Source organism: Mytilus trossulus, chromosome 10, assembly GCF_036588685.1.
Source record: "Mytilus trossulus isolate FHL-02 chromosome 10, PNRI_Mtr1.1.1.hap1, whole genome shotgun sequence".
Lineage (NCBI taxonomy): Eukaryota > Metazoa > Mollusca > Bivalvia > Mytilida > Mytilidae > Mytilus > Mytilus trossulus.
In genome coordinates this window covers 28,281,855-28,296,886 of record NC_086382.1, presented here as the reverse complement: position 1 = coordinate 28,296,886, position 15,032 = coordinate 28,281,855, and the positions used below count along the sequence as shown (strand labels likewise).

Below are 15,032 nucleotides of genomic sequence, written 5' to 3'. Positions count from 1 at the left end.
ATTTGTACAGTTAAGTTTCATACATCACCATAATGACAGAGTAAGTAATGTAAGTAATGATATTATCATATAAATGAAGTTCTGACTTACATCTGTCACTAATAAATGGTAAGATAAGTATGGAATATTCAAAACATTATTGTTAAATGTCCATTACCGATAATATGCAGTTCAATAGATTCTAGACATGTAATATAGACATGGTAGATATAGGAATATGAGGTGGTGAAATTATTGATCTAAAAACATGTTATTTGTACATACATGCAGTACTTTAAAACTCAATAAAACCAAGAAGTTGCATTTTATGTTTTTGAATTTAGAAAATTCTATATATTTTTTTATGATTTGTACAATGTAAAAATGTCTAAATTTGTTTCACTTTTTATACGACCGCAAATTTTGAAAAAATTTTCGTCGTATATTGCTATCACGTTGTCGTCGTCGTCGTCGTCGTCGTCGTCGTCGTCCGAATACTTTTAGTTTTCGCACTCTAACTTTAGTAAAAGTGAATAGAAATCTATGATATTTTAACACAAGGTTTATGACCATTAAAGGAAGGCTGGTATTGATTTTGGGAGTTTTGGTCCCAACATTTTAGAATTAGGGGCCAAAAAGGGCCCAAATAAGCATTTTCTTGGTTTTCGCACTATAACTTTAGTTTAAGTTAATAGAAATCTATGAAATTTTGACACAAGGTTTATAACCACAAAATAAAGGTTGGGATTGATTTTGGGAGTTTTGGTTTCAACAGTTTAGGAATAAGGGGCCAAAAAAGGGCCCAAATAAGCATTATTCTTGGTTTTCGCACAATAACTTTAGTTAAAGTAAATAGAAATCAATGAAATTTTAACACAATGTTTATGACCACAAAAGGAAGGTTGGGATTGATTTTGGGAGTTTCGGTCCCAACAGTTTAGGAATAAGGGGCCAAAAAGGGACCCAAATAAGCATTTTTCTTGGTTTTCGCACCATAGCGTTAGTATAAGTAAATAGAAATCTATGAAATTTAAACACAAGGTTTATGACTATAAAAGGAAGGTTGGTATTGATTTTGGAAGTTTTGGTCCCAACAGTTAAGGAAAAAGGGGCCCAAAGGGTCCAAAATTAAACTTTGTTTGATTTCATCCAAATTGAATAATTGGGGTTCTTTAATATGCTGAATCTAACTGTGTATGTAGATTCTTAATTTTTGGTCCCGTTTTCAAATTGGTCTACATTAAGGTCCAAAGGGTCCAAAATTAAACTTAGTTTGATTTTAACAAAAATTGAAACCTTGGGGTTCTTTGATATGCTGAATCTAAAAATGTACTTAGATTTTTGATTATTGGCCCAGTTTTCAAGTTGGCCCAAATCGGGGTCCAAAATTAAACATTGTTTGATTTCATCAAAAATTGAATAATTGGGATTCTTTGATATGCCGAATCTAACTGTGTATGTAGATTCTTAATTTTTGGTCCAGTTTTAAAATTGGTCTAAAGTAAAGTGCAAAGGGTCCAAAATTAAACTAAGTTTGATTTTAACAAAAATTAAATTCTTGGGCCTCTTTGATATGCTGAATCTAAACATGTACTTAGATTTTTGATTATGGGCCCAGTTTTCAAGTTGGTCCAAATCAGGATCTAAAATTATTATATTAAGTATTGTGCAATAGCAAGTCTTTTCAATTGCACAGTATTGTGCAATGGCAAGAAATATCTAATTTCACAATATTGTGAAATAGCAATTTTTTTTTTAATTAAGAGTTATCTTTCTTTGTCCAGTATAGTAAGCAAGAAATATCTGCAAGAATTTTTTTTAATTGGAGTTATCTTTCTTTGTCCAGAATCAACTTAAATCTTTGTTATATACAATATACAATGTATATTCACTTTTTACTACCAACTGATAAATTTAAATAATCTTTACCATTCAGTGATAACAAGCAGTTTTTCTACATCATGTATTTAAATGAGTAGTAATTGCTGCAAACTCCATTAGAATATTTTAATTGAAATTAGTTTTGGAATAAGGGAAAGGGGGATGTGAATAAAAAATTGGGTTAAATTTTTCTCATTTGAAATTTCATAAATAAAAAGAAAATTTCTTAAACATTTTTTTGAGAGGATTAATATTCAACAGCATAGTGAATTGCTCTAAGAGAAAACAAAAATTTTAAGTTCATTTGAATACATTCATTCTGTGTCAGAAACCTATGCTGTGTCAACTATTTAATCACAATCCAAATTTAGAGCGGAATCCAGCTTGAATGTTGTGTCCATACTTGCCCCAACCGTTCAGGGTTCAACCTCTGCGGTCGTATAAAGCTACGCCCTGCGGAGCATCTGGTTGATATCTATAAATAGGTAACTGAACCTAAAAGAAAACAGATCTTCTTTCATCACTTGCATATGTGTTTGACCATCAAAGTGTTATATATAATTGACTTGAAATTCTTTGACTATTTCTGAGCTTAAAAAATGCAAGCCTTTGAATTACACATAACAAACAGTATTTTGGTGTAAGTGATTTAAAGAGTTAACAGAAGAATCATCAAATTTGAATATATTTGATCTTTTAGTGGTAGAACGATTGTAAAATATTTTATTGCATAATACAATCATTTGATGAATCTTCTACCATCTGTCTGCCATTTCACAGAGAATCATTTCATTTTGAACAGTGAAAATGAAAATTTAATAGTATGGAAATGGTTCATATAAAGAGGGAGGGTAGGAGGGGTCCTGATCCCGAAACCCCAGGATTAAAAATATGAAATCCCCAAATCCCGGACTAAAAACCACGAAATCCCGAGGTCCCGAAGTTCGAAAATAGAATTCTGGGATCCCGAAAGGGTCAATCCCGAAATCCCGAGCTTAAAAACACCCGATCCCGGAGTCCCGATAAAGGTCCTATCCCCCCTCTATAAACAGAGAACGTTGTAAATTCATAGATTATTGCATGATTTTATTATTGCGAATTCGTAATTATAAACTTAAACGTGATTTTATTTTATGTGACATGGAGAAAAATCCAGTTTAATTTAATTTGAAAATATTGAAATTTCAATTAAAATTATTGGATTATAACCCAGTCGCATTTATCAAATTAATAAGGACATCGCAATAATTTCGGAATTTACAATAAATTATCAATTCACATCGGACATGAAAGGTCCAAACGGATAAAAAAAAATCCAGTTTAATTTCAGAATATTGAAAAAGCATGAAATCGCTAGTTCTGAAGTTGATACTACTTAGTAATTGCTTTCAATAATTACAGCTTAATTAACAGTAATGGATGAATTCATCAACAGTCATAAGGGACTATTACAGATCTTTATATGCTGGTTCTTTGATGATCATAACAATGTTACATGAATTAATTTCAGGGGAGTTAACTCTGTACAAGCTGTTTACCCTCTTTTAAAATGAAATCAAATCCTTTCTCACTCTTCATAATTAGCCAAATTTTGTGCCTCACTAAATTGTTTGTATTTTACATCTGTCAATTTGAAGAGCCACTTATTAAGCTACTACAAAGAAGGGTACTGGTAACATGTTGAAAATTCTTGAAGATTAGTGTTTAAAGTGTATTCTTGTAGCAGGTTTTCTTTACACAGGTGGTCTATTAATGGACATGTTTTTGTGTATACTTTAAAAAAAATTATCACATCCAAAGGCAACAACCTCTAAGTGTCTGAAGTTTTCCATTTTCAACTTTGAGAAAATTAAAAGATTATATCACTTTTCATAATAGCATCCATGAATGCACCTAAATTTGCAAAACATGGGTTGTTCTCAGATAATTTTACCTCAAAATATTTCACTTTGTCCCCCCCTTTTTCCTTAACCTTAAATCCTGAATCTGCCCATGCATGAATGATGCAACCTAGGGTGTATATTTTGTCATATTTTGCAAAAATGCTATTGGTATTAAACCTTTCTAACAAAATGTTTACCAGGTAACTTGCAGTATAAAATGCAATATTTTATCCCTTCCACATTTTTGAACCTGTACCATGTCAGGAGCCTCTGGCCTTTGTTAGTCTTATATGTTTTATAATTTTAGTTCATTCGTATGTTTTGGAGTTTAGTATGATATCCATATTTACTAAACTATAAAATAGAAGATGTGGTATGATTGCCAATGAGACAACTGTCCACAAGAGACCAAAATAACACAGACATTAACAACTATAGGTCACCGTACGGCCTTCAACAATGAGCAAAGCCCATACACATTTTTATTTAGCGGCCAGCTAAGGCCAATCTTTGATGCGAAACTTGAAAGTTGCATTGAAGACCCATTGGTGGCCTTCCGCTGTTATTTGCACTTTGGTCGTATTGTTGTCTCTTTGAAATGTTCCCTGTTGTATTTCCTTGCTAACAGAGGAAGCAATACATAAAGCCATAACAATAAAATACTACTGAAAGTATTGGTTGAAAGGAAGGCTGTACGTTTGTTGGAACATAATATATATTTTACAGTAAAGGAATGCTGATTTGCAGAAATGGAATGATCCCCTGTATAAAGTACTGTCTTGGAAATAACAAACATGTTCAAATGGAAACCATTGAATATATATATATGGATTATTTGATTTGCAATTACTTATTTATATCTAGTCCGAGAAAACTCTATAAAATATATATATTATTCTGCTTTTGTCTGTTCTATGGTCGGATTGTTGTCTCTTTGACACATTCCCCATTTCCATTCTCAATTTTATAGGTATCGTAAATTCTCTGAACAAAATTTCAACTTATTTAAAAAATGCATGTATGTAAATTCAATTCCTCATTTCTTTTCAGGTGATTTTAAGAACATAACAGTGTGTGAAAACCAACAGATAAATATTCGTTGCGAAAGATCACAAAGAATTGCAATCTACTCCGTGTTATTTGGTAGAGCAACAACAAATACACCAAAGTGTTTAAAAAATGGTATTGGCTATGCAGGTAATTATCCGTATTTCTTGTCAACAAAATCTCACAAATGTTACATTGTTCTCCCCTCAAACAAAAATAAACCTACATAAAGGTTACAAAAATAACTTGATGCTGCCTTGCTTTATAAGGGTGTCTCAATGGGAGTGGGGTCTGATCCCAGATCCTGCTTTTAGTTTAGTGAAAATCCTGTATCCCGCTTCTCGTTGCCATAATAGTGCATGTAATTTCCAGTGTGCAGCCAGACTTTGTTTCCTGGATTCACGCTTAAAAAATATCGGCTAATCCTGCATCATCCTTACACCCCAATGAGACCCACTTATAAGAGTTCTTAACTATCTGAAATCAGGGCCTTTATTCATAAAACAATCAGTGCTTGGTGTACAATAATCTTGTATTTGGTTGAATTTTGAGTCTCAGAGTAGAATAATAATACTCCCAATTTTTTGGACTGCAAGGCCTAAACTCAACCAATATCTTATTTTTAACTCAGATAGAAAAGAAAAAAAAAATCCAATTAAAACAGCTGTCATTCTTCAGGTCAGAGAAACAGATCATTTGTTTTTAATCTAAGCAATATTGGTTTTTATCAAATCTAAAAAAACTGCATGAAAAAAAAAAACCATAGAAAAAATATTTATTCAATATATATAAATTTGTGTAAACAACCCCATAACAAACTAGGGTGCATTTTTTGCATTGAATATAAAAGTCCTTTCCCAAATTGGTGATTGTTATGCATATTAAATTTTAAACTTTCAACATTTTTTCTGGCCAGTATTTTGAACTTTAAGTGTGACTATTTCACAAAAATCTTTTTTTTTTAGTTTATATCCCAATATATTTAGTGTAAAATTTGTGATGATCGTGATAACGGTGATTGTCAGGTGATAGAATCAATCTCATTGGAGCCTATGATGTCTTAAGATTTTTTGAAGGTCGTAAAAACAAGTATGAATTTTTCATTAATGTCAATATATTTTATCTTCAACTAACCAAGCAAAAAACGTAGAAGAATGCTCTGTTTGTGATATTCACGTAATATTTTTAAAAAATGCCTCCATACTAATTCATTCGGTGCCTGATAAATAAATAGGCTGATACTGTGTCGTAAGTGTATGTAAACAAAATATATTGTGATCATTCAAATTGTTGACATTTTTATTTTTATCACTTCGTAACAATTTAGATATGTGTTTTAATATTATCTTAGTATGTTCATAACTTATTTCTTAAAATGTCACACTGCAAGGTCAATCTTGTTGACACGTTAAATCATGGAGGGTCAAATTATCGTCAGTTTTATATAAAAAGGTTATCATTTTTCAGTGCAATAAATAGCTTTTAATAAATAACATATTCTTGAAATTCATGATATAGTGTTGATATATTTGTTTGCTTTTCTGATTAATAAATTATTCACAAAATGTCCAATTAATGAATTTGTGGTAGCTTATCTTGCTGTGAATGGATATAATATATATAGTTAAGTGGCAATAATCATTTATCAAAGCTTATTGAAGTCACATTTTTTGTTTCTCATGTAGAAGTTTTATGAGGATATAAATTTGTGATCTTGACTAATGCTGTCTACATTATTTTTATTGGATATAAATATCGGCACACAGCCAAACTCAATTTGTCCTTGTAAACATAAAACACCTTAGCAGTTATTTAGGGTCAATTTTCTATTTCCTTATCCTACTAACAATGACTAATATAAAACAAGAAGATGTGGTATAAATGTCAATGAGAAAGCTATATATATATATATATTGTTTGAATATACTTTTTAACTTTTTTGGTCTTTTGGAAAATGTTGTTTGTGCTGTTTTTAGACCCTTCTACAACGAAATTTGTTTTACATGCACACATATAAAAATTGCAGTTTTTATCCAACGCAATCATAGGTTTGAACGTAGTTTTCAATTTTGACTCTTATATAATATATAAACATACAAATGACACTGATTTTAGCAAATACAGCCTGTACAGCCTTGAGCAATGAGCAAAACCCATAAAATAAAGGTTTAGATTTAAGGATAAAATGTCCAATCTATAAATAGTATAAAAATAAATCAATTAAAAAATCTTTTTATGTTTACAGATTGTAAATCAGCTACTGCTACAGAAGAAGTTATGAAAAGATGTCATGGTCGTAACCATTGTGTGATAGAGGCTGAGGAGTATGTGTTTGGTAACCCATGCCCTCCTGGAGTACAAAAATACCTATCTATATCTTATACATGTGGTATGTTATACATATGAAATATAAGGGTACAAAAATACCTATCTATATCTTATACATGTGGTATGTTATACATATGAAATATAAGGGTACAAAAATACCTATCTATATCTTATACATGTGGTATGTTATACATATGAAATATAAGGGTACAAAAATACCTATCTATATCTTATACATGTGGTATGTTATACATATGAAATATAAGGGTACAAAAATACCTATCTATATCTTATACATGTGGTATGTTATACATATGTAATATAAGGGTACAAAAATACCTATCTATATCTTATACATGTGGTATGTTATACATTCGTAATAGAAGACCACAGCAATCAGAGTAATACCTATCGATATCTTATACATGTTGTATGTAATACATTTGAAATATAAGATTCTGTTAATTATGGTAATACCTATTCAATTACTGAACTAATTAGTTTTATTTGAGATGTACCGGTATTTCCTGAATTAAATATAGGTGAATATCTTGAAAAATACAGGTGAATATCTTGAAAAATACAGGTGAATATCTTGAAAAATACAGGTGAATATCTTGAAAAATACAGGTGAATTTCTTGAAAAATACAGGTGAATATGTTGAAAAATACAGGTGAATATCTTGAAAACTACAGGTGAATTTCTTGAATAATACAGGTGAATTTCTTGAAAAATACAGGTGAATTTCTTGAAAAATACAGGTGAATTTCTTGAAAAATACAGGTGAATTTCTTGAAGGAAATTCCTTATTTCTAGATAAATAGATCCCTGATCCTTACTATATATTTTGAAAATTTATGTGTGAGTATTATTTGCTACTGCTAAATATGTGATTACAGTTACACCCCCCCCCCCCCTGTAATGATGGTAATCATCAATCATTTTGACCCAAAGGATGCATGTAGTGTTTGATGTACGATATGACTTGTATACCCGTAGCCAGTGGAGTTCGGATGAACCCCCCTTGAAACCAAATAAGCACTGTTAAAGTCAACTTTCTTTTCAAATTGTGACTGTTGAAGTCAAGTTCATGAGTCCAAATAACCCCCCATGGAAATTCCTGGCTACACGCTGACTTAAAGAATAAAATTTTATGTATTGAACTTGTGAAAGTATATATATAGTAAATGGCAGATCAAGAAATTTCTTTAAATAGGGTGAAACATATATGTAACTTCCAGTTATTTTACAATTGCTCAGAAACATAAGGTCTACATATAACATTTCCATTTAAATTGAAATCTGAATCAGAAAAGGGGCACATATATCTGACTAAAACTAAACTAATGCAAGTGTGAATGTAAAAGTTATTCTAAAATGATCTTAATCAGAAAACTTTACATAAAAGTCTAGTTAGTAAATATGACATAGTTCACAAGTAATATATTTCCTATTTTGCACTTCTAATACTATTTGCATATTGTGCAGATACAACGTTGATATTCTTTACTTATACATTCATTTAAAGTCATGCTGTTGAATATATTAGATTTAATATCCAAATGTTTGATTGAGCATATGTAAAATTGAGTTAATTAGCATCCCACTATATAAGTATTTCCTGATGATCTTCAGAATACATGAGTATGTAAAAAGAATACCCTCAAGATGATAATTTCCTTACATAAAAATCACCTCAGGTGAAACCAATGGATGGATTATGAAATATTTTAAATTTGTACCGTATTACCTGATTTAAATGTTTTATATTAGAATTCCAACAACATCAAAGCAAACAAATCTTTAAATGATTTGTATGGGAGAAATGTGAATCGTAGTTGATTGATTGGAGTTAAGTTATCATTGAGAAGTTTGAGCTGTCATTGATGAATTATATTTTTTTTAATTTTTAACTCAAAAGTATATAAAAAAAATTATCAGTATAATTTTGCACTTTACATTTGCATTTTATCATAATTTATCAGAATACAATGTTTATTTGTATGATTCAGAATGGAAAACAAATATTTAAAGTACAGCCTGATTCACAATTACAAAAAAACAGGAATAACCTTCTAAAATGGTACACCCATGAATTTAAAAACAAATAGAAATAGGGTGTGTGTGGGTGAATGAGTATCGCTATCCAAACAACACAAAACAATAATTTGACATATAAAGGTCTGCACAATTTTCGTGGATTGAAGAAAAGTTGCATTTTTTTCTATTTAATTTCATTGTTTTGGCAAAGTCTGTATAAATTCTTATAGACAATTTGTAATTTGATGAACATTTTAATTCATGGTTTCTCTGTTCCAACGAAATCCACACAAATTAGTACCCAAAGAATTTTAATGAAACCACAGTACTATGAAATAAGTTTTAGGTATGAGCTACTGGAATTGGTCACTAAATTAAAATATAATAGATATAAGAAGATGTGGTATGAGTGCCAATGAGACAACTCTCAATCCATTAAGTTTCAATTTATAAAATTAGTATATCATTTTATGTCTAAGTACCGTCTTCAACATGGATCGTCTTCAACATGGATCGAGTCTTGGTTCAAACCAAACAGCCAGCTATAAAGGTCCTCAAAGATGACTAGTGTCAAATCATTCAAACAGAAAAACCAACAGTCTAATCTATATAAAAAATGAGAAATGAGAAACACTTGTAAACCACATAACTTAACTTGAATGATGTGATTACGGTATATCATAAGTGTCTGAAATGAAATTTTTCTAATCAAACTGGTGCTAACAAAAATTAAATAGTTTGTATATATGTATTAGGTATTTTGTAAATTTTATTTTGCATAAACATCTCAAGGGAAAAAAAGCAAAATTTTTATGTTTTGACAATTTATGTGGGAGGTTTTCACTGGTCAAACACCATTGAAGTGATAACAAGCTGATTCCACATCTGTTTGGTACATCATATATTCTACAGTTATTTTGTAAACAAGTATTTACTACAACTGACACTTTTATGGCAGACATGCATTTAACAAGATGGAGTTACACTGCCTGCAGAGTGATGCACATGATCTGTCGAGCTTAATGAAAGATGGCTATCAACAAGCACTGATACAATCAGACAGTGTACATATGTCTTGACATCTTTTAAAGGTGTAATATTTCAAATGGTTAAACCCTTACATGACCTCCATTTGTACAGAAAGAATCTCTGTGTGTGTGTTTTTGCCTTGAGTATTGAAGGGTTAATCTATTTTACTGTTTGAACGGGAATCCCATTCCATTGTAATAATCATCCTATCTAATTTTTCAATGAAATGATTTCCTTTGATGACATGACAGTGTATATTAATAATGGAAAGATGTTTAAACATCAGATTTCTAATTCAATATGTATAGCAGGATAACAGGTTAAGATGGCTATTGATAGAAAAAATGTTTTAATGGGAGATATAGACCACCGTGTGTGCATCAACACTGTTAAAGTAAATTGCTCTGGATCAAATTTTAAAAGGAAGAGACAATTTTAATCTTCATCTTTTTTTAAATTGCTTTGCACTAGTTTTATCTTCTAAATTTCATGAAAAAATGAACAAAAAGAAGGAAGCTGTTTCAAGGCTATGTTGTGTAATTATATGTATAGCATAACAGGCAATTTATTTTTTATGGATTTGATGTGACATTGTGTAACCAACCATTGTCGGAAAAAAATCTTTACAGATTTTTTTAATTGAATGAGCTAGAACAGAAAAGAAAGTATCTGGAAAATGTTGGCTTATTTATTTGATGCATAAAAAATTATTTTCCCTTTTTGATTTCATTTTCAGATTATTTTTCAATTCTTACATGTCCATGGTACTGGTATTCATTACTGAATTCTTTCTGGCCTCCCACATCTTTTTTTTTTTATAGCAGAGTTGGGAGAAAATAAAATTTATGATATGACATTTAGGTTTACTCACTCACAGTCAAATTTCTTGAGTCACTGTCATCTTCTTTACAAACTTGGTTTGATAACGTCTCCATTTATTAAGGACCTTTCAGTTTTTTGGTCTAAAAGGTCAAAGTCACCGAAACCTATAAATTGACAGTAACCATTGGAAAGCTTTGTTTCAGAACTATATCCTTTAAACCATATATGAGATTTTTACCTATCTATGGTTGAGTTGATAAAAATCCTTTTTGATTTTAAGCCTCTTGATCTTCTGACATGATCAGTAAAGCAGAACATTTCAGGATATGCACTCTGAATAATTCATCAAGTCATGTACAACTATTTCAGGATATGCACTCTGAATAATTCATCAAGTCATGTACAACTATTTCAGGATATGCACTCTGAATAATTCATCAAGTCATGTACAACTATTTCAGTATATGCACTCTGAATAATTCATCAAGTCATGTACAACTGTGCTATGCTTATTTATTTGGGTTTTTTCAGTGCCAAAGAAGATTTTAAAGGACAGATTAAGACACCATGGAAAAAATGGTTTTCATAGAAAGAAAAAAAGAAAGAAGAAAAAGCCAGATAAAAAAGAAACAAGTTCAAGCATTCCAGAAATTGTTACCTTTATAGAAAAAGTGCTAAATACTGAGGCCCCTGTAAATAACAATAATAATATGTATCCAGCAGGTTAGTTTTTATAATTTAATATTTTTTTAATTTTGGATGTTACAGGTCTTCTGATTGGCTGATTTTATTTTGTTATGAGCCCATAGACATAATTTAGTCATGTGACCATGACATGGTCAACGTTTTTTTATGGTTTTCTACGGTTTAAAATGGAATTTAGAATTAAATTATAAGAAATGACTAATATTTTTTCTGTCTTTTCGAAATAACATAATTGATTAAAAATTAATTTTAAAAAAAAGGAGACCAATGTGTCCTCATGAAATATTTGCCACTAGACATTATACAAACCACAATTATTCAACCAATGAGTCAATATTTAATAAATGGAAAAGGATGGACAACACCATTGTCAAAAATATAAAGTTAATTATAAAAACAATTTCACTAAACAAAAAAAACAACACAAAATTAAGCCAGATGTTGCTAAAAATACACAAGTAAGCTTACAGAATATTACCTTTACTTACACACTCAATGCATTTTGCTGTAAAAGTCTGTTCTAACTGGGATATTCTTATAAAAATATGACATAACTTTGAACATAGTATTCTATTATTTCTTGTCTCTTACTGAATACATTTGAATTATTACCTGCTATTCAGCATCAATTCATTCATCCTACTATAAACCATTTATTCTTTCATTCATACATTACACAAACTATATATACAAATGATATTGAAAATGTGCAATTAAGGGGAGACAATAAAAAGAGAACACTGAAATAAATTATAAAAGTCTTCCAAATTTGTCATTTAATGTTAATTTTTTAATTTAACCATTATCCCATTTTTTCTTTTATACTATGGATTCATTATTATTTGTTGGATACCAGTTATTGTGGATTTTGAGGGTACATGGAAACCCAAATTTAAATGTTCAACAAATCACAAATTTGCTGTATGATTCAAAGCAGACTATTTGAAAACCAAGAAATCAGATCTCCACGAACATCCAGTTTTCCTAAATCCACTAAAAATTGGAACCCACGATAATGAATGAATCCACGGTATATGAATTTCCAAAAAAAAGCATGCTATGAATCAAATAAACATGCATTTGTAGTAAATTTTTAAAAAATAATTAAGGGGAGATAATAAAAAATCTAATGTGCCTTCCAGATGATGCACAGCAACAAGATCTAGTGAGGAAGGGCGAGCTGCAAGTAAATCCAAACAAATCCTCCAAGACTCAGGAGGAGGTGGAGAAATCCAATATATCTACAGTGCTATGTATAAATACTACAATCAAATCTACAGTTAGTCAGGGAAGAAACAATGGTGCTATTGGACTGGTTACAGACTGGTTCAATTCTTTTAACTTCATTTCTAGTAAGTAACTATGTTGTGGGATTTTCATGTCTCTAAGATTTTGAAACAATGGTGCTATTGGACTGGTTACAGACTGGTTCAATTCTTTTAACTTCATTTCTAGTAAGTAACTATGTTGTGGGATTTTCATGTCTCTAAGATTTTGAAACAATGGTGCTATTGGACTGGTTACAGACTGGTTCAATTCTTTTAACTTCATTTCTAGTAAGTAACTATGTTGTGGGATTTTCATGTCTCTAAGATTTTGAAACAATGGTGCTATTGGACTGGTTACAGACTGGTTCAATTCTTTTAACTTCATTTCTAGTAAGTAACTATGTTGTTTGATTTTCATGTCTCTAAGATTTTGAAACAATGGTGCTATTGGACTGGTTACAGACTGGTTCAATTCTTTTAACTTCATTTCTAGTAAGTAACTATGTTGTTTGATTTTCATGTCTCTAAGATTTTGAAACAATGGTGCTATTGGACTGGTTACAGACTGGTTCAATTCTTTTTACTTCATTTCTAGTAAGTAACTATGTTGTTGGATTTTCATGTCTCTAAGATTTGAAAATGGACAATACTTGATTTGTCTCATTCCCAATCATATGACATCTTCTTTTTTTATAATGAGTTTGAATAAACATTAACACATTATATTAACTTATATTCAAATAAAAAAAGGCCAATGAACGAATTTTGCAAAAGTATGAAAAGATTAATGGTGCTCTAAAGTAAGGGTAAATTTTTATATGAAAAAAAAGAGGTTGTGCCAATGAGACAACACTTCAGAAGACCAAATAATATAGAAATTAGCAACTTTAGGGTTCCGTAAACTTTCATCAATGAGCAAAACACATATCAACGATATAGCAATCTACTTACTTTTCTTTATTTTTGTTTCCTAATAGCATAATGTTTTTGTTTCTCAATAGCTTAATTAATTTAACTAACAAGAAAGAAAAACATTTTTTAAGTGTAAAAGAAAAAAGGGATTTTACAGTTTAGTGAAATTACGAAAAACATTAATTTGTTTGTTCTATTTTCAGAAAATGAAGAAAAAGCAATTCTTTATCTTGTGATTGGTGTTTGTGTTGGGATAATTTGTCTCTTAATTGTGGTTGTGATAAAACTGATAATCAGAAACAAACATCAACGCAAATCAAAACTGGACGTTACGGACCCAGTACATTGTAATCCACCTCCCCCACTAAATCATACCGAGGTTCCGACTATGTCTCGGACTGACTCTGTAGACAGGATCGAAGTTGTCAGGTTTGAACCTCGTGGAACTTTTAGAAATGGGGAACGTTACCGACCACGTAGCATGAGGAATCTTGAAAGTGACGATCCATTTGATTCTACCATTGTAGATCATGGAGATCCTTTTCAGCGACGAGGGACGTTATTAAGTCTTGATCAGAATGACAGAGTGATAAACAACTATTACGGCTAAGTCACATGATATTAAGGTGCTCTATTTTTTACCTGTGTAACAGTTCAGATTGTAATGGTAGTGATTGGGTTGTAATAGTAAATGTGTGCAATGATCTGATGTGAAAAATATGTCTGAATATTTGATGGTTGTAGCTTTGATCACAAACCATGTCTGAATATTTGATGGTTATAGCTTTGATCAAAACTATGTCTGAATATTTGATGGTAACAGAGCTTTGATCGAAACTATGTCTGAATATTTGATGGTAACGTAGCTTTGATCAAAACTATGTCTGAATATTTAATGGTTGTAGCTTTGATCAAAACTTTGTCTGAATATTTAATGGTTGTAGCTTTGATCAAAACTATGTCTGAATATTTGATGGTTGTAACTTGATCAAAACTTTGTCTGAATATTTGATGGTTGTAACTTGATCAAAATTTTATTTGTACAAGTGAATAAATGTTCAAATTCAAGTTTGTGTGTATGCATTGATGGAACTTTTATATTTGGTTTGTTACTGTGTGTTTGGAAATATATTTTTA

The 15,032-nt window shown here is 30.5% G+C and overlaps 1 protein-coding gene across 7 annotated transcripts in view; it reads left to right on the top strand.

Annotated features, from left to right (window-relative positions):
- Window positions 1–14,716, top strand: part of LOC134687156 (protein eva-1-like) — a 60,434-nt gene extending 45,718 nt beyond the window's left edge. For 4 of the 7 annotated variants that reach the window (XM_063547191.1, XM_063547196.1, XM_063547195.1 and 1 more), the window contains exons 4-8: window positions 4,794–4,940; window positions 7,036–7,179; window positions 11,542–11,733; window positions 12,858–13,067; window positions 14,099–14,714. In XM_063547191.1, the coding sequence (XP_063403261.1) occupies window positions 4,794–4,940; window positions 7,036–7,179; window positions 11,542–11,733; window positions 12,858–13,067; window positions 14,099–14,505 (1,100 nt within the window). In that variant the 3' untranslated portion in view covers window positions 14,506–14,714. Of the gene's footprint in view, window positions 1–4,793; window positions 4,941–7,035; window positions 7,180–11,541; window positions 11,734–12,857; window positions 13,068–14,098 lie in introns of all 7 variants that reach the window. The other 3 variants (XM_063547194.1, XM_063547198.1, XM_063547192.1) reach the window with 2 other exon arrangements.
- Window positions 14,717–15,032: the final 316 nt, after the last annotated feature.